General features: G+C 41.0%; 1 protein-coding gene across 1 annotated transcript in view; it reads right to left on the reverse strand.

Annotated features, from left to right (window-relative positions):
* Nucleotides 1-3,909: 3,909 nt before the first annotated feature.
* The window catches only part of PIK3AP1 (phosphoinositide-3-kinase adaptor protein 1), a 217,479-nt gene continuing 201,902 nt past the window's right edge, over nucleotides 3,910-19,486 (reverse strand). The window contains exons 15-17 of the mRNA XM_060192851.1: nucleotides 15,746-15,816; nucleotides 12,686-12,804; nucleotides 3,910-5,710 (exon numbers count right to left, since the gene is read on the reverse strand). Coding sequence (XP_060048834.1) covers nucleotides 5,653-5,710; nucleotides 12,686-12,804; nucleotides 15,746-15,816 — 248 coding nt within the window. The 3' untranslated portion in view covers nucleotides 3,910-5,652. The remainder of the gene's footprint in view (nucleotides 5,711-12,685; nucleotides 12,805-15,745; nucleotides 15,817-19,486) is intronic.

Here is a 19,486-nt window from a genome sequence, read left to right on the forward strand (position 1 = left end):
AAAGTAAAATAAAGGGGGAAAGGTAGCAGTGCACTGGGTTAAGCACACATAGTACAAATTGCCAGACTCAGCACAAGGATCCTGATTCAAGCCCCTTGCTCCCCACCTGCCGGGGGCGGGGGTCACTTCACAGGCAGTGAATCTGGCCTGCAGGTGTCTATCTCTCTCTTCCCCTCTCTGTCTTCCCCTCCTTTGTGAATTTCTCTCTCTGTTCTACTCTACAACAACAACAATGGGGAAAAAAATAGCCACTGGAGCAGTGGATTCATAGTGTAGGATCTGAGTCCCTCAAAATTAATAATAATAAATACCAAAAAAAAGTTTTTAAAAAGGGAATGGTCCAGAAAATCTAAATTTCAACTTTTGATTTTCATCTCAATAAACATGATCATAAAAGACTTGTTCTAGTGGTTCAGGAGATGGTGCAGTGGATAAAGCATTGAGCTCTGAAGCCGGAGATCCTGAGTTCAATCCCCAGCAGCACATTTACTAAAGTGATATCTGGTTCCTTCTCTCTCTCTGCCTTTCTTTCTCATTAATAAATGAAATCTTATAAAAAAAAAAAAAAGACGTTCTATTCTATGAATGACAGTAAGTCTCATATTCCCAACTTCAGCTACATTTCCTTTGAAATCCTAGTCTTTCTGCTTTGTGGCATGTTGGTTTTTGTTAGAGTCCAGAACTCCACCCCATCTTCTAGGATGATGTCAAGGATAAAACCCAGGGTCACGTGTATGCAAACACAGGTTTCCTGATATCCTAGTTAATTTTCTCTCCCCTAACCATGCACTTACTTCATAGCTTGCTAGAACAATTTTTCTTCCACAGTGGTGAAATAAGCTCTGGTGGATTTGCCTGGGAATCAACTACTCATTACGGTTTCTTTGAGAAAACAAATTCTGAATTATGTTTCAGAATTCAGAACACATCTTTCAACCTCCTACTCATCCTTTCACCATCCTGAAAAAAAAAAAAGAAAAAAAAAAGCCCGTCTCTAGCCATCAGGAATGAATAAGGAAGGCCCATTTATATCCTTAATAACTTACTTGGAAATGAGCAGAAGAAAATTTACCAAGTCAAGGCAAATATTTATATAGAGATATTCCTCAAAATGTATCATTGATTTTGGATGAATCTTTTAAGAGTATTTATCCAAATTAGCCACTTGTCTTTCCTAGAAATAAATCTGTTACTAATGCCTCCTCTGCTAACCAACTGCAAAACCAAAAGCTATTCTTCAAAAGAGGAACACAGAAAATCAGCTCATTTTCTGGGGTATCTGAGACAGAGATCTAAAAATCTCAGCTACCCTCGTGTGAGCAAAGAAAAGAGTAGGACCTCTATGTTTTTTAAGTAAGAAAACAAGAAAATGGTGATGGTTTCAGGAGAGATTTAATTTACAAAATGATTCATTGAAATCATTATTTATATACTGTTGCCTAATGATGAACAAGCACTAGGGGTAATTTACATCATTAAATATGTCAAGTCAAATTATTTAATTGCATCACCAATTAACTGCATCAGCATGTCTCAAAATCTTCATAGTTTGATGCTTCATAACCCAGGTTTTCTGTGCAGAGATTTTAATAGGCAATAAAGGACTGGAGGTCAATATATCTTGTAAAGCTAGAGACAAAAATAATGGCAGTGACTATGATCAACAGTGCTGCTGTCTATTGAGCCAGGTTGTGAAGTCTCAGAAGAGGGTGGTGGCAGCAGGGCTGTGTTATAAAGCACTATCATAAGGAAAAATATATATGCGAGACATCGCAGACTTGGTCCCCTGCATTACCAATAGTCAGAGCTAAGCAGTGCTCTGGTTTGAAAAGGAAAAAGAAAAGTAAGTAATAGTCTCCTTGGACACTAGTTTTGGTACCTAAGGTATTCCTAAACTGTGTAGAAATGTTGATTGTGTGAAAGTTAAATAAATCTGTCATAAGGTGTTTTCATGTTCTTAAAAGATGAACAATACTCATTTTATCATGAGACCATTTTTTAAATTATTTATAAAATGCAAGTATTGATGAGACCATAGTATAAGAGGGGTACAGTTCCACACAATTCCCACCACTAGAACTCCATATCCAATCCCCTCCCTTGATGGCTTTCCTATTTTTTATCCCTGTGGGAGCATGGACCCAGGATCATTGTGGGGTACAGAAGGTGGGAGGTCTGGCTTCTGTAATTGCTTCCCTGCTGAACATGGGTGTTGGCAGGTTAATCCATACTCCCAGCCTAGAGACAGTTTTTGATGACATAGTCCCAATGTTTCATCCACTTTCTTCTTTTATATTTACACATAACCAATCATATCAGATGTTCAATGACTATCCAATGAGATTTAATTAAGGTTTGCTTGTTTGCTTGTTTGTTTGTTTGTTTTGCCTTTAGGGTTATTGCTGGGGCTCTGTGCCTGCATTATGAATCCACTGCTCCTGGAGTTGTTTCCCTTTTGTTGTCCTTGTTTTTTTATCATTGTTATTAAGATTGTTGTTTTTGCTGTCATTGTTGTTGAATAGGACAGAGAGAAGTCAAGAGAGGAGGGAGAAACAGAGAGGGGGAGAGAAAGATAGATATCTGCAGACCTGCTTCACCGACTGTGAAGCGACCCCCCTTCAAGTGGGGAGTCCGGGGCTCAAACCGGGATCCTTACGCCAATCCTTGTGCTTCGCGCCATGTGCACTTAACCCTCTACACTACTACTGCTCAGTCCCCAGGTTTGCTGTTTTTGACTTGACACTCCTGAACATTATATCCATGTCTCAAATATATCAGATTTATGAGACCCAGACAGCTCATCAATACTATCAACTTTTATATCCTTCCTTCCTGTTTCTATTTATTTATTTATTTATTTATTTATTTATTTATTGCCTCCAGTGTTATTGCTGGGGCTCGGTGCCTGCACCACAAATCCACTGCTCATGGAGGCCGTTTTTTTCCTTTTGTTGCCCTGGTTGTTTTATCATTGTTGTAGTTATTATTATCGCTGTTATTGATGTCATTGTTGTTGAGTAGGACAGAGAGAAATGGAGAGCGGAGGGGAAGACAAAGAAGAAGAGAGAAAGAATAGACACCTGCAGACCTGCTTCACCACCTGTGAAGCGACTCCCCTGCAGGTGGGAAGCCGGGGGCTCCAACGGGACCTTACTCCGGTCCTTGTGCTTTGCGCCATGTGCACTTAACCCGCTGCGCTCCCGCCTGACCCCCTTTATGAATTTTTAAAGAATTTTTTACCAGAGTACTGCTCAGCTCTGACTCATGGTGGTGCTGGGGACTGAACTCGGGACCTTTAATGCCCATAAAAGCTTTTTATTTTTTTTATTTTTGGCCTCCAGGGTTATCACTGGGGCTCAGTGATACTGATACTCAGTACAAACCCACCACTCCTGAAGGTCATTTTCCCCATTTTTGTTGTTGCTATTGCTGTTGTTGTTGAATAGAACAGAGAGAAATTGGGAGAGGGGAGGAAGACAGACACCTGCAGACCTGCTTCACCGCCTGTGACGAGAGCCTCTTGTAGGTGGGGAGCTGGGGGGCTCGAACCGGCATCCTTATGCCTATCCTTGCACTTTGCGCTAAGTGCGATTAACCCACTGTGCTACCTCCTGGCCTCCACTTCTACTTATTTGTATGTAATATCAGAATGGAACACATATTCTAATATTGCACAGGCAATAATGTGTATAGAAAGATGCTAACACCATGTTAACTGGGAGTGAGTCTTGCCATATTATTGATCTAAAAGCTTATTAATCAATCTACAAAAATCTAAATTTAGCTTAAAAATGGGACTTAGAAGTATTGAATATTTTTTTTGAAAGTAGAGCTTGTACCAACAACTAATGCACTTAGGATTTTTTTTTAAGTCTATAAATAATAGAAAGAATAACCACACCAACATAATAACATTTTGTTATCCTTTTTTCTCACATTACTCAATTTCTCCCAAATAAGAGACAAAGAGAATAAAGGGAAAATTTACAAAAGAGCTACTATGTTCCAAGCATTGTGGCAGGTAATTTGTACACTCTTGATGTCCATGGCTCATAATGCATTTTATATCAGGAAAACAACAATGACCAAAAAAAAAAAAAACACCAAGACCCCAGAAGCTTTTAAATTCAATGAGCGCCTGCTTGCTGAGTGCAAGAATGAAGATGAAAGAAGAACCTTTAATCATAAGAGGCAAATCCAATAAAATTGATTTAAATGGATAATTAATAGTGTAGCTGTTGTGTATCTGTGTGGGATGCAGAATAATTACATTAAAAACATCTGATTTCTGATTTTTTAAAGAAGTGGGCCAGAGATTAATATCACTGTATATTTAAGATGAAATTTTACTGTACAGAATGAAGGATTTGTGCTTCAAATATAGATTTGTCTTTCAGGAATTCAAAATTAAAGACATATTTAAGGTTCCACATTCCCTGCACAAATAGATTTTTCAAGACATATATATATATATATATATATATATATATATATATATATATATGTGTGTGTGTGTGTGTGTATGTATATGTATATGTATATCTATATGTCTATGTATATGGTTCTTCCTCAGCCCAGTCAGCAAAGAAAAAGTCATGGGTCCTCCTTTTTCCTTAAGGTCATAACTAAGACCTATAAAGACTACAGAGCAATAAATTGGGTCCTTGGCATCTCAAGCTTCAGGTTGCCATATATATATATATATATATACATATATATATATATATATTTTTTTTTTTTTTTTTAGATATTCTTTAACAACATCACTATTTTGGAAGTGTATTTAAGTATAAATTCCCAAGCTGGAAAAATAGAAACTTGGTACTCTTACACCAGAAAATATGGGAGATGGAAGTTTCTAGAAGGCCAACAGTTACTAATCAAAATTCTAATTCTAAGCCCATCTTAACACAAAAGAACTGGCTATTTGGAGATGGGATATGTGGCAATTTAGAATTAGTAAGCTCACCGTGCTCACTGTGCTTACCTGACTTTTCCTCTAGTCAAATGAGTATTCTTTTTTGTTTGTTTTGTTTTGTTTTGTTTTAAATGAGTATTCTTGATTGCAGACATCAGTAATACCTCAAATTGGCCTTCTATGCATGAGAATTAGAAGTAATCTCTCTATAAAGTTTTTAGAGCTTGTATGTTCCTGGCCCTGCCTTTAAACACTTGCCTGAAACTATAGAAAGAATAAGTCATTTAAGAATTAAGACCTATCTCCTTACTTGAATACCATAACTCTTAAAATCATAACCACTTTCAGAAATTAAGACTGAACTAGAAAATAGGCAAGGTCTTCTATTTCAGTAAAATCACTGACAAAGTACATTTCTAACCAGTCTTTTCAAGCACTGACATGCTCAAAGTAAAGGTAAGTCTTCCAGATATGTCTTCATCATTTTGACAAGTAGAGATGAGGATCAATATACTTGGCACTGGTGAATGTAAGTCCTTATTTTTCACTTCCTGGTGCCTTAATAAGGCACACAAGGAAAGCCCAGACCAGCAGGGCTTCAAGAATGTCAGCACAATGAGAAAGGGTCCCAAAGGCAGTAGTCACACCATAAAAGTCAACATGAAGTCATCATTAACAGACTGAAAAATCACAGATCTCAAAGTCCTGCCGCAGGTAGGTTCTAGGAGGTGGAATCAGCGACCTCTGGGAGGAACGGGTGGAGGAGGATGGAAAGTTTCTCTCACTGGAGGCCTGAAATGAAAGATAAAACAACTCTATTTTAAACTTGTGTTTGATAAACTGGTTCTTAGGCATCCATGCTCTTTGTAGCAAACTATGCAAAGGACATGTTCCACAATGAATGAATGAAACAGAGGCATGTGGACTTCTGAGTACGTACCAGCTGTGGCTCACCATCTTGGCCACACATTAGAATCACCAGTGAAGTTTTGAAAAAGATTAATTCCCAAGCTCCATCTCAGACCTGTTCATTCAATCATAATCTCTAAAGGACAGGGCTCTAGAACCACCTTTTTTTTTTTTTTAATATTATGCCTACTCCATCTAGTTGTATAAGCTATGTACTGTCAACTAGACACTCCTAGTCTGTTTAGCCTGCCTCACTACTTGGTTCCATTTTGTGGGAACTACAGCACAGGCTCTTGACCATGTTTCTCTGATTGCCTCTTTCTCCTGACTGACCACGATGCTTGCCATATGCATGACACTGTTCACTCCTTCACTCCTTCTGATCCCAGTACAACCAAGCAAATTCTTCTTCTTCTTCTCCTCCTCCTCCTCCTCCTCCTCCTCCTCCTCCTCCTCCTCCTCCTCCTCCTCCTCCTCCTTCTTCTTCTTTTTTTCTTTCAGTTCTGCCTCCAGGATTATGTTGGGGCTTGGTGCCTGCAGGTTGAATCCACTGCTCCTGGAAGTCTTTTCCTTTCCTTTTCTTTTTTATTTGATAAGATGGAGATAAATTAAGAGAGCTGGGGGAAGTAGAGGAGAAATAAAGAGATACACCCTCAGCCTTGCTTCACTGCTATTCAAGCTTCTCCTCTGCAGGTGCAGACCAGGGGCTTGAAGCCAGCTTCTTGCACAGGGTAATGTGTGCACTCAACTAAGTGCACCACTCCTCTGCTCCTCATTTTATTGACTCTTTTTTGCCTCCAGGGTATTGTTGGGGCTCGGTGCCTATACTATGAATCCACAGCTCCTGCGGCCATTTTTTTTTTCAATTATTTTTTGATAGGACAGAGAAATTGAGAGGGGAGGGGAAGATAGACATCTGCAGATTTACTTCACCACTTGTAAAGCAACCCCCCTGCAGGTGGGTAGCTGGGGGCTTGAACCAGGATCTCTGTGCTGGCCCTTGAGCTTTGTACTATGCACACTTAACCGGGTACACCACCACCTTATTTCTTTTTCTTATAGAGACAGAGAGAAACCAGAAGGAAGGAGATGGAAAGAGAAATAAAGACATCTATAGTAGCATTCTAGTGCTGGTGAAGTTTCCCTTCTGTAGATGAACGCAGGGATTTGAACACAAATCCTTGCTGAATGGTAACATGCTCTCTACTGGGTGTACCACTGCTGGACCTTCCAATCCCCCTTCCGATGACTGTCAGCTCCTGATCTGCTGTTCTTACTATGCCTAGATAATAATGATCTGTATTTGATTAAAAAAAAAAAACAAAAAAAAACTTATGAATCAAACACACAGTCAGGCAGGAGGCAGACTGTAATAGTCTCTTGAGGGAGAATTTCCAAAGTCCGCTTTTCATGTGAGATCACTAGGTGTATTATCCTATGCCTGCATTTGCCTTTCCAGAAGCCTCTCATGTTATCATGGACAACTTTTAAACAGAGAGAACTGGGTGAGTCTATTTACAGATAGGTTCACTGAGTGCAGATGGTATTTCCACATGTGTGCTGTAAAAGCCAATATTTAATTCTCTTGGAAGCAAGTCAAGAAGCCAAGAAAGAGAGCTTTGTTTGGCACTGCCATTGTGCTTTCCTGGAGTTGCATACTTAAAGGTTGAATGAATCAATGAGTTTATATCTACAAAATGACAGGTTTGTGTAGGTCCAGAAAATAATGTAAGAGTTGGAAAAAGAAGGGCTATCTCAGAGACAATAAAGGGAAGTAGAAAAGAAAAACCAGGAGCCAGGCAGAGGCACACCTGGTTGAGTGCAAAAGTCAACATGAACAAGGGCCAGGGTTTAAGCCCCTGATTCCCACCTGTGGGAGAGGGGATGTTTAGGGGGCAAGCTTCAGAAGCTATGAAGCAGTGTTGTAAATGTCTTTCTCCCCATCTCCCTCCTTAGTATCTGACTCTATAAAATTAAATTAAATGAAAAAAAATATTTTTTTTAAATCAAGGAATAACCACAGCTATCCTCCAGATGCCATGTTTTGGCCTCTGGAAGTGAATGGTTTGAGTAGAGAAAACGGGTGAGCACTTCCCTTCCATCTCCCCAGCCTATCCTCTCTCTTTCTTCTTTCTTTTCTTCTCTCACATCCTTTCTTCCTTGCTCCTTCCCTCCACCTCCTGTCCTCCTCTTCTCTTTCCTCCCTTCCCCTGTTGTCTTCCTTTTCCATTATCTTCATTCTCAACAAATATTTATCAACTCTGTATCTACTGGGTGTGTCTATAATAGCAAGAAAAGTAGACAAGGACCCCACTTTTGAGGTGCTGAGAATGCCAGAGATGAGAAAGACAATGGGGAAATCAGTAAACTTCATTGAGTGATTTGATAGGTGAAATTTATAACCCATGAGAACATACAGCAGGCAAATAGATATACGTACCAATTCATAAGTTACTACTGTCCCAAGTTCACTCATTCTGATCACTTCAGTCCCTTCCAAGGACTCCATAGGTTATTTTTCCTCACCAGGGTTATTGCAAGGGTTCCCTTGCATGATTCCTGGTACTGGTGGATTCTTGCTTTTTTGTTTGTTTGTTTGTTCCCTTGCATGATTCCTGGTACTGGTGGATTCTTGCTTTTTTGTTTGTTTGTTTGTTTTTTGTCTTGTTTTGATGAAAAAAAAAAAAGAGAAAAGGAGAGACACGACAGCACTATTCTACTGCTTGTGAAGTTTCTCCACAGTAGTAGCTGGGGGGGCTTGAACCCCCAGGTCCTAGCACATAACAAAATGTGCAGTCTATCAGGTATGCTTCCCAAATCCCTAGATTTCTGTATGAGTCATTATCTAAGTTCTGCAGGAGGCTTCAGAAAGTGTTCTAATTAGGTGCTGACTTGCTAGACTCTGCCTTAAAGGGGAGTGCATACATTTTCATTGATTGGCACACCACTAGTTAATGGCAAAAGTCATTGAAAACCAAATAGGTAACAATTGGGCTTTTTCTTTTTTTTTTCAAAGATTTTATTTATTTATTAATGAGAAAGATAGGGGAAGAGAGAGAGAGAGAGAGAGAAAAGAATGAACCAGATATCACTCTGGTACTTGTACTGCCAGGGACTGAACTTTGGATCTCACTCTTGAAAGTCCAGTGCTTTATCCACAACCTCCTGGACCACAATTGGACTTTTTTTCTGTTTAACTTTACTGATGGAAAGTATATTATTGTCAGCTACCAACATATAATGCAAGTGCCCCTATTCTTATCACTACCTGCCTTCCCTGACTTTGAAATTTAGTGTAATCTTACAGCAGGGGGGTGTGTGAAGAGCCCTTTTCCACTAACCCCTAACCTATCTGCATTGTGGAGGATTACCTGGTGGCTAACTAGTTAGGGTCAGGCTTAGCTAGTCTACTTTAAGCAAAACCAGCCCACACATCTCCCTACTCCTTCACTCATACTATAAATACGTATCTACTAAGTCCCTCGTATGTATGTGTTATTTACTGTGCTAAGTGCTGGGGAGAGTAGAAAAAGAAAATAACTGAAAACAGTTTCAATTATTTCAAATCTCACAAGATTTGCTCAACACTTAAAACTACTGCTATATGTACAAGGGCCACCTTGGGAAATGCATTATAACAGAGGTATTTGGGACCCTGAAGGCAGACTCACTCTGCACAGAAACCTCCTGGAAAGCTTCACAGAGGGAGGCTCGTGTTCGGACAACGTCCTAAAGGATGTGTAGGAATTTTCTAAGCAAAAATGAGAAGGAAGTAGAAAGTCAGCATTCTAGAAGAGAAAGACCAGATTGAGCAAAGGCACAGTACAAAATGGCACATGGCTCTGGGAATTCTGAAGGGGAGGGGCATCTGTAAATATCAAGGAGAGGTGGGACTTGAGGCAAGATAGGGCCAGAGCATGCTAAAAAAAATATACAGAATTCAATTGGAAGATGTTTATTCCAGGAAGTGACATCATTAGCTATTTCTGTCCTAGAAAGTGCACTCAGGTTGCAGCATGGAGGTGAACTTAGGCACTGGCAGATGGAGAGGAGGAGGTGGCTCTCAGAGCTGAAAGGGCAGCAGAATGGCTGGCTCCTGGAGACTCAGTGGATGTTGGAGCTATGAGGGAGACAGGAACAGGGGATGACTATGGGGGTTGGGAGTAGGCTAGGGAGCAAATGATGCCAGTATTTCCGGCTGGGAACTCTCAAGAAAAGGGCGGAGAAAGACAGAAGGGAGGGTGAGTTCCAATTTGCACAGGCTGTGTCTGAGATATCCATGGGACATCTGGGTGAAGGTGAACAGCAGGAAGTAGAAGGTCAAGGTGGAGATGGGGGTCTTTGTTGGCAATTTGAGTTCTGGGAACAACGTGCAGAATGAGCAGAGGAGCAGGACTGGGAGAGCAACGAGCTGTGTGAAGACTGCAGCACTGGTGCTGCTTGAGGAGGTGTGGTAGGTACAGACGAACACACAAGTGGGACAGAGCTACTGACTTCCAGATCTGAAAGTGGAAAAGGAGACCTTCCAGGTCAGCTCCCACTGTCTGTGAATAAGGCAAGGAGGGAGCCCCCCTCCACTCTGTTTTTTTCCCCTCAGATATTTCCTTGTTTTATTATGAAAACTGCATACAAAACAACTGTGCATTTGCAAATCTTTTTTTTTTTCACACCAAAAAATGCACCCAAACTCCAAGTTCTAGCATTTACAGACTTCTTTGCCAATATCATTTCTTGAGCGGAAAGTATTTGTCTCCTTTTTCTCTCCCCATCTTTATCACAACATGCCTCCATGTCTCTAAACATTTTCTCTTTACACATTCAGATACATCCCAGTTTGTTCATTTAGTTTCTGGAACCTGGTTCCCTAGCTGTTCTTTCTTATTTTGCTCTTCAGAGAGGAAAAAAAAAAAAAAGCAGTCTTGTAGCTATCCTGTCAACTTTGTCACTCTTTTACCTTAGTACAACAAGATAACTGCCTTAAATTCTTGGGAACAAAAAGTCTTAGAGATTACATCTCTTCTGATGACACCTAGACTTTCTTGGAAGGATGTGGCAAAATGACCAACAGACCAAACCCTGGAGTCAGGCATACCTGGTTTGCCACACAAGTATATCTCAATTCAGTCTCAAACCCCAGTTTCTCTAGCTGCAAAGTGAGAAAATACTAAGACATTTATTTAGCTGTGAGAACTACAGAGAGGATTAAGTGAGATGATGGATGCATTTAGTGTGTTTAATGTAGCAGGCACATAGCAACTGCTCAATAAATCCATTACATAGTCACCCTGCATAATTCCCTCCCCATGCCTGCCAACTGGTCAATACTTTTCATGTAATAGGACATGATTCAAATTCGGGGGGTGGGGAGGCAGTGGCACACCTGATTAAGCATACATAATACTAAACACAAGGACCTGCGCAAGGATCTAGGTTCAAGTCCCTACACCCCACCTGCAGGGGGTCTGTGTCACAAGCGGTATAGCAGGTCTGCAGGTGTCTATCTTTCTCTCTCCCTCTCTACTTCCCCCTCCTCTCTCAGTTTCCCACTATCCTATTCAGTAAAATAAAATAATAAAATAAAATATGGCCATCAGGAGCAGTGGATTTGTAGTTTCAGCACCAAACTCCACCTATAACCCTGGAGGCAAAAAAAAGAAAAAAAAAACTAAACAAATTCAGGGTTTTAGACTAGATTATGACCAAGGCTCTTTTTCAGGGCTAATAGTCTAGTATGTGTCCTCTAGCACACAGCAGGAAGACACATATAGTAAATATGATGTAATTCAAGATCATGAGAGGCTTGTGTGAGTATGTCAACATGTACTCTTCTCCAGGTTAATGTATGTGTATGTGTATATTCTTGAACTCTTACTATAGGCCACCTCTAATGGCAGTTATATTATATTATATTATATTATATTATTTAATTTATTTTTGCCTCCACGGCTACTGCTGAGGCTCAGTGCCTGCACTATGAATCCACTGCTCCTGGAGGCCATTTTTCCCATTTTGTTGCCCTTGTTGTTGTTAATGTTGCCATTGCTGTTATTGTTGTTGGATAAGACAGAGAGAAATCGAGAGAGGAGGGGAAGACAGAGAGGGGGAGAGAAAGATAGACATCTGCAGACCTGCTTCACCATGTGTGAAGCGACCTCCCTGCAGGTGGGGAGCTGGGGGCTCGAACCAGGATCTTTATGCCAGTCCTTGTGCTTTGCACCAAGTGCTCTTAACCCGCTGTACTACCACCCGGCCCTCGAAGTTCTATTATTATCACACTTTATAGTCAAGGAAATGGAGGCACAGGAAAATTAAATTAAGCAGGGACCCAAGTGGCTGCTGGTGAATTGCCCCTAGGTGGTCACTCTAGTACACCCTCCGCCCTGTGCCCCAGAGCCACCCTCCCACAATCCACCACACCAAGCTGCTGTCTCTCACCTTTAATTCCAACCTCAACCCCTCTTAGCTCGTGGCCCTCCAAAGACATTGTTTCCACACCACAGCCAATGAAATGAGTTAAAGGAGCCAAATTCTCATCCAGCAGATAAAAATCAGCCCTGATGTTAGTATTTACCACTATGTTTCATTGATGAAATCTTGTATTTGCCATTTAAAGTATTGGTGGTAGAATGAAGCATGACAAATTCACAAAGAGTCCAAATTGAAATGCTTCAGAACAGAGCATTTCAGTGAACTCTGAACTCATCATTAGGCCATCTTAGACAGACAGACACACAGACAGACACACACACACACACACACACACACACACACCATCACCACCACCACCCCAAATCCTACCACTCCCCATTTGGGATTTGGGCAGTGAGGAAAAAAGTTTCCTATCAGTTTGAATGTTACCTCTGTGAGGCAGCTCTTGGGGGTACTCTGGGGGGTCTTTCCAGGGGTGGGGGTGGGGCTCCATCCACTTGTGTGGGGCCTGGGCTACGACTTCTGGTAATCTCAGGGACTTCATTATCCTAGAGTAAAAAAAGGTGAGAAAGAAAGGTGAGAATTACAAAAAGCAATGAGCATATTGAACACCAATATCCCCAAAGCCCCTCAGCCCTCTGCAAACTTTGGATGAAAGTTATTCATAAGGTAACCAGCCAGTCACAGTCACTCTAGGGCATTTTTCTATTAACTCCAAGAAGCAGTGAGGAAACTCTTTGGAACAAATAATATTTCAGGATCTGAGCTCTCACTCCTGGCACCTCTAGTGTGATTTATATAGATTAATCAGCATCACACAGAAACTTCTTAGAAATGCAGACTCTGAGATTCTTCCTCAGGACTGCTCCATTAGAAGCTGCATTTTAAGGGAGTCAGGCAGTGGTGCATAGGGTTACATGCAGGTGGTGCAAAGACCGGCCTCAGGATCCCGGTTTGAATCCCCGTCTCCGCACCTGCAGGGGAGTTGCTTCATAGGCAATAAAGCAGTTCTGTAGGTGTCTGTATTTCTCTCCCCATCTCTGTCTTCCCCTCCTCTCTCCATTTCTCTCTGTCCTATCTACCACCAACAACATCAATAACTACAACAATAAAACAAGGGCAGCAAAAGGGAATAAATAAATAAATAAATAAATAAATAATTTTTTAAAAAAAGAAGCTGCATTTTAACAGAGTTCTAGATAATTTTTCTTCTTCCCCTTCTCCTTCTTCTCTTCCTTCTTCTTCTTCTTTTCATTCTCCTCCATCTCCTCCTTTTTCTCCTTTTCCTTCTCCTTCCCCTTCCCCTTCTTTTTCTCCTTCTCCTTCTTCTCCTCTCCTTTTATTGCCTATAGGGTTATTGCTGGGGCTTGGTGCCAGCATTACAAATTTACTACTCCTGGCAGCATTTTTTTTAAATTCAATAGGACAGAAAGAAATTGAGAGAGGAGGGAAAGATAGAAAAGGAGAGAGAAAGACACCTGCAGACTTACTTCAACACTTGTGAAGCATCCCCTGTGCAAGTGGGGTGCTGGGGGCTGGAACCTGTATCCTTGTGTGGGTCCTTGAGTTTCATACTATGTGGGCCTAACTGGGTGTGCCACTGCCTGGCTCCCAATAATTCTTCTTCATGCTAAAGTTTGAGAAACACTATTCCATATAACTAGATAGAGCTGGAGAAACTTTACTTTAAAATAAAAGTAATTTTTTTGGGGGGGGGATATAGAATGGTAAGGGTCCTCAGCTGGAAGATACACACAAGTTGTGCCCTGGCAGGGCAGCCTACCCAAGACCCTTTGTCAGGGAGACTCCTGGGTTAGCAGAAACACTGACCAGAGGTGGCATCTTACTGTCTGGTCAGAGGTCTTGTGGATCTCAGAGGGCAGCTTATAGAAAAGGTCAGTGTGAGTGGCCGGGTAGCACACCCAGTTCTTCTTCTAGTGTTTGCCCAGCACACCCAGTTAAGCACAGATAGTATTAAGCTCAAGGACCCGTGCAAGGATCAAAGTTCAAGTAAGCCCCCCCACACACCTGGTTCCCTACCTGCAGGGGGGACAAGCAATGAAGCATTTCTGCAAGTGTCTCTCTCCCTCTCTGTCTGCCCCATCTCTCTCAATTTCTCTCTGTTCTACCCAATAAAGTGGAAAAAAAAAATAGCCTCCAGGAGCAGTAGATTTGTAGTGCTGGCACTGAGCCCCAGAGATAACCTTGGGGGGGAAGAAAGAAAGAAAGGAGGGAGAGAGAAAGAAAGGAAAAGAAAGAAAGGAAGAAAGAGTGGGTTAGTATGCAGTGAGAAAAGCAAGAATCAAGCAGAGATGCAGACACAAAGAAGGAGTCTGTGGCCTCTGGAGACAGAGCAGTGACCTCAGCTCCAGTCACTGCTGCAGATCCAAACCCCCTAGGTTTCTCTGCTCCTGGGTTCACAGTGCCTTTTCCAGTCCTTTCTCACAGATAATAGCCTTATGGCTTAGCTAGTCTGAGAAAATTTCTGTTTTCCCTTTCTTTCTTCCCTCTCCTTCCCCAGCCTTCCTCTTATCTTCTCCCTTTCTACTGAGGTAGAATTCACATAAGGTAAAATTTTAAAGTGAATAATTGAGTGGGATGTAGTATGTCCACCCAGTGGACCACCACCAGTAATCGCAAACATTTTCATCACCTCAGTAGGAAGCACTGTACCCCCCCCCCCCAGGTAGTTTTTTCCTCATGTCCTCTTTCCTTGGGCCCTGTCCAACACCAACTTGCTTTACTTTTCTGGACATTTCATATAAATGTTGTCCTCCGGGAGTCAGGCAGTAGCGCAGTGGGCTTAGTGCACGTGGCGCAGAGCACAAGGACCAGCGTAAGGATCCCGGTTTGAGCCCCTGGCTCCCCACCTGCAGGGGAGTCACTTCACAGGTGGTGACGCAGGTCTGCAGGTGTCTATCTTTCTCTCCCCCTCTCTGTCTTCCCCTCCTCTCTCCATTTCTCTCTGTCCTGTCTAACAACGACATTAACAACAACTAGAACAACAATGAAAAACAACAAGGGCAACAAAAAGGAAAAGTAAATAAATATAAATGTTGTCCTCCAACACAGGACTGATGGTGTCTGACCCCTTTCATCAGATTTGTTTCTTTTTTTCCTTTTTCTTTTTTTTGCCTCCAGGGTTATCACTGGGGTTCAGTGCCTGAACTACAAATCCACTGTTCCGGAAGACCATTTTTTCCCATTCTTGTTGTTATTGTTATTGTTGATGGATAGGACAGAGAGAAAATCGAGAAAAGAGTGGAAGACAGAGAGGGGGAGAGAAAGACAGACACCTGCAGACCTGCTTCAATACCCATGAAGCGACCCCCTGCAGGTGGAGGGGGGCACTTTGAACCGGGATCCTTAAGCAGGTCCTTGCATTTCGCACCATGTGCGCTTAACCCAGTGCTCTATCGCCAGCCCCTGGATTTCTGTTTCTTATAGTGAAAGGTTCCCTGGGAGCAGAGATTCCTAGCACTCTCTCACCTCATTGTCCCCTTCCATTCCGCTGCTCACACTGAGGAGGCTCCTAGTGCTGGATCTGTTGCTCGCGCTGCCTGAAGGGGACAAAAATAAAAGTTAGCCAGACTGCATTCTCTCAAGCTAGCACAAAATGCACTACATGAACACTTAGTTTTACTGAGAAAAATAATACTGTGAATATGGGATTCAACAAAATGCTGCCATTTTATACTGTTCTATTTGAATCCAATTAATTTTTTTCCAGCATAAAACAATGTCCCATCTCTTTATATTTTTTATTTTAATGAGGGGGTAGAAGGGAATAAAGAGAAAGATACACAGAGAAAGACCAGAACACTGCTCAGCTCTGGCTTTTGGTGGTGCTAGGGATTAAACCTGGGACCACAGAGCCTCAGGCAATCTTTTGCAGAAGCACTATGTTGTCTCCCCAGCCCTCACTACTTTTTCCCCCCTTTATGGTTGTCATTTACTGAGGTCCTATGACAGATTGATTAGGTGCCTGAAAAACATGATTGCATCTAATTCTTTCAACCCCTTATAAAGTCCCATTTGATATTAGTGTAACATACAAAGAAGCAGATATTCTGTATTTCTTTTTTATGTTTTATTTTTTTATTAGTGATTTAATACTGATTTACAAGATTGTAAGGGGCCATAATTGTAATAGAGGCTGTAATTCCATACAGTTCCCACCACTAGAGTTCTGTGTCCCATCCCCACTGTTGGAATTTATTTATTTATTTATTTATTTATTTATTTATTTATATTTTAACCAGAGCACTGCTCAGTTCTGATTTATGGTGGTGTGGAGGACTTTTGGACCCTCAGGCATGAGAGTTTCTTTACATAACCACTTTGCTATGCATTTCCCACCCATGTAACTTCCCTATTTTTTATCCCTCTCTGGGAGTATGGACCAAAATTCTTTTTGGGGTGTAGAAGGTGGAAGTTCTGAATTCTGTAATGGCTTCTCCACTAGATATGGGCATAGGCAGGTCGATCCATACCCCCAGCCTATATCAGAGATTAGGTATTTCTCACTTGTTCAGTGGTGTTTCAACAATCTGCAAGCAACTTCTGTTTATGTAGGATTTTTTTTAGTTAGTTGTAATTTACAGCACATATAAATACATGCATACATATGTATGTACACACACACACACACACACACACACACACGGGGGTCAGCTTGGCACAGAACTAAACTCAAAGCACCAATTCCAAAGTACAATTTTTGCTCAAGACAGGAACTATGACTATTTATGCTCAAGGCTTTTGAATTGAAGCTTTATCATCCAGATAAAAGAACAACACTATCTGATGGAACTTTCCAGAAATATTCTCCTGTGTTAGCTGAAATGGGCACTAGTATGAAACATGGCTCACTCAACCATGGAACAATTTTTTTTTTTTACTTTTCATTTACTTTAACTAACTCAAACAAATAGCAGCACTAGAAGTTACCACGTTAGAACAAGTTCAAGCACATGAAGGATAAAGAGGTTAAATAATTAGAGCTAGAACATTTTGACTTTAATTTATGGACACTGCTACTACTAATAATAATGTCAGTTCTCAGGATTGCTGAATTCCCAACCAACACAGCTTCTCATCATATTAAGTTTCCAGATGAGTCACCTTCATTTTAACTTCAGTATAGTATCAACTTTGACCTAATTTGGATACTTGCTTAAGTAGCAGGTTCAGATTATATATCTGGATTATTTTTTGGAGGCAGACTTTTAAGTATGAAATAATGTGTTAGGGGTGGATAAATTATGTAATTTGTAATAAGGGTAATTGTATAATCACTGCGTGGTGGTGGATAGAACTTAGACTTTTGGTAGTGATCATAATGTGGTATGTATGGGTGTCAAGTTACATGTATCTCAAACCCACGTGTTCTACATTGTTTTTATTATTTATTTTATTTCATGGAGGAGAAGCAGAGATCTGATCCAGTATATTCAGTACAGGGGCCTCAGGCATGAAAGCCCTGCACCCTAGCCACTGAAGGAGTCATTTCCTGGGTGTAAAACCCACAATTACTGTTGATGATAAAACATTAATCTCGCAATAAGGAAATAAAGAAAAAAAGAAAAGAAAAAGTCAAATGCTATGTAACTTCACTCATCTATGGAATATAAACAAAACAAATGAGCAAAACTAAAACAAGCCTTTAGACTATAAGAACAAAATAATGATTACTGGGAGGGAAAGGGGAAAGGAAGTGGGGAGACTGTGTACAAGGGATTAATTGTGTGATGATGGATAGAAACTAGACCTGGTGATATGAAGAACATAGTATATCTGATGTTGGTATATAAGTTAGTACACATCTCATACCTATAAAATTATGAGCCTAATGTAGCTTCATTTAAAAAATGTTTAAAATAATTGTTTAAAAATGTCAGAAACATTTCTAGAAACCAGGGATTCAGGTTTTTTTTGTTTGTTTTAATTAAAGAATGCTCAGCTATTTACCCAGAGTGTTCTTGTTCTCTTAAACACACACTGATAATTTTAAATTCTAGCCAGATTTAACCTGCAACTGTTGTTCTGTGGTTACCAATAGATGGCAGCTGCACCACAATAAAAATAGTGTTGCTTTCAGGGTGTGACTCTTGACTCTGAGGACTAAGGGACAGTTAGCAAGTCAGAGCTGGTCAATCCACACTCCTTCTTGCTCTAGGGCCTATTTCTGTTGGAAGGCAGAAATGTCAGCACAGTTAAGCTCACAGAAAGATCTTGATGTGATCTTTAACCAAGTGACCCAGGGCAAGTTACCCAACCTCTCTTTTAAAAATTTTATTTATTTATTATTTATTTATTTATTGTGTTTTATTATCTTTATTTATGAGGTAGAGACAGTCAGAAATCGAGAAAACAGGGAGAGGAGGAGAGAGAGAGAAAGAGAGAGAGAGGGGGAGAGAGAGAGAAAGAGAGAGAGAGGGAGGGAGAGAGAGAACTGCAGCACTGCTTCACCACTTGCAAAGCTTTCCCCCTGCAGGTGTGGACCAGGGGCTCAAACTCGGCTCCTTGTGCATTGTAATATGTGCATTCAACCAAGTGCACCACCACCCAAATTAATTAACTAATCAATTTGTGGATAGAGACAGAAAGAAATTAAGAAGGGAGGAGGTAAATAGAGAGGGGAAGAAACAAAGAGACACCTGCAGCCCTATTTCACTACTCCTGAAGCTTTCCCCTTGCAGGTGGAGACCAGGGGCTTAAACCCAAGTCCTTGCACTTAACCAGGTACACCAACGTCTGGCCCTACCTAGCCTCTCTTAAGTCTTCATTTCCTGATCTAAAAATCCCGAACTTTCTTACATAGAACAAATAAGACCATGACACAGGGCCTGCAGGAGTAAGAATCTGATTAATGGCAGAAATTATCATCACATCATCAATTTTAAGATGGCAGACTATCCACTAGTGAGCTCGTGGACTCTCACCTCTCAGCATTCACACTTTGTTTGCTCCCTATACCCCTCCCTCAAGGCTGAGTCCTGTGACTCACTTTGGCAAATTACATTAGCAAGGTGATAAAAGTAAGAGGTTGAAAAGTATGTGCAAATTGGGACTGGTCCCTCTGGAATGTTTGCATGTCTGAGTCTTTTTTTTTTTAAATTTTTTAAAATCTTTATTTATTTGATAGAGACAGCCAGAAGTTGAGAGGAAGGGGTAGACAGAGATAGAAGGAGACAGAGAGACACCTGCAGCACTGCTTCATCACTTGTG

Source organism: Erinaceus europaeus, chromosome 1 (genome assembly GCF_950295315.1).
Source record: "Erinaceus europaeus chromosome 1, mEriEur2.1, whole genome shotgun sequence".
NCBI classification, from domain to species: domain Eukaryota; kingdom Metazoa; phylum Chordata; class Mammalia; order Eulipotyphla; family Erinaceidae; genus Erinaceus; species Erinaceus europaeus.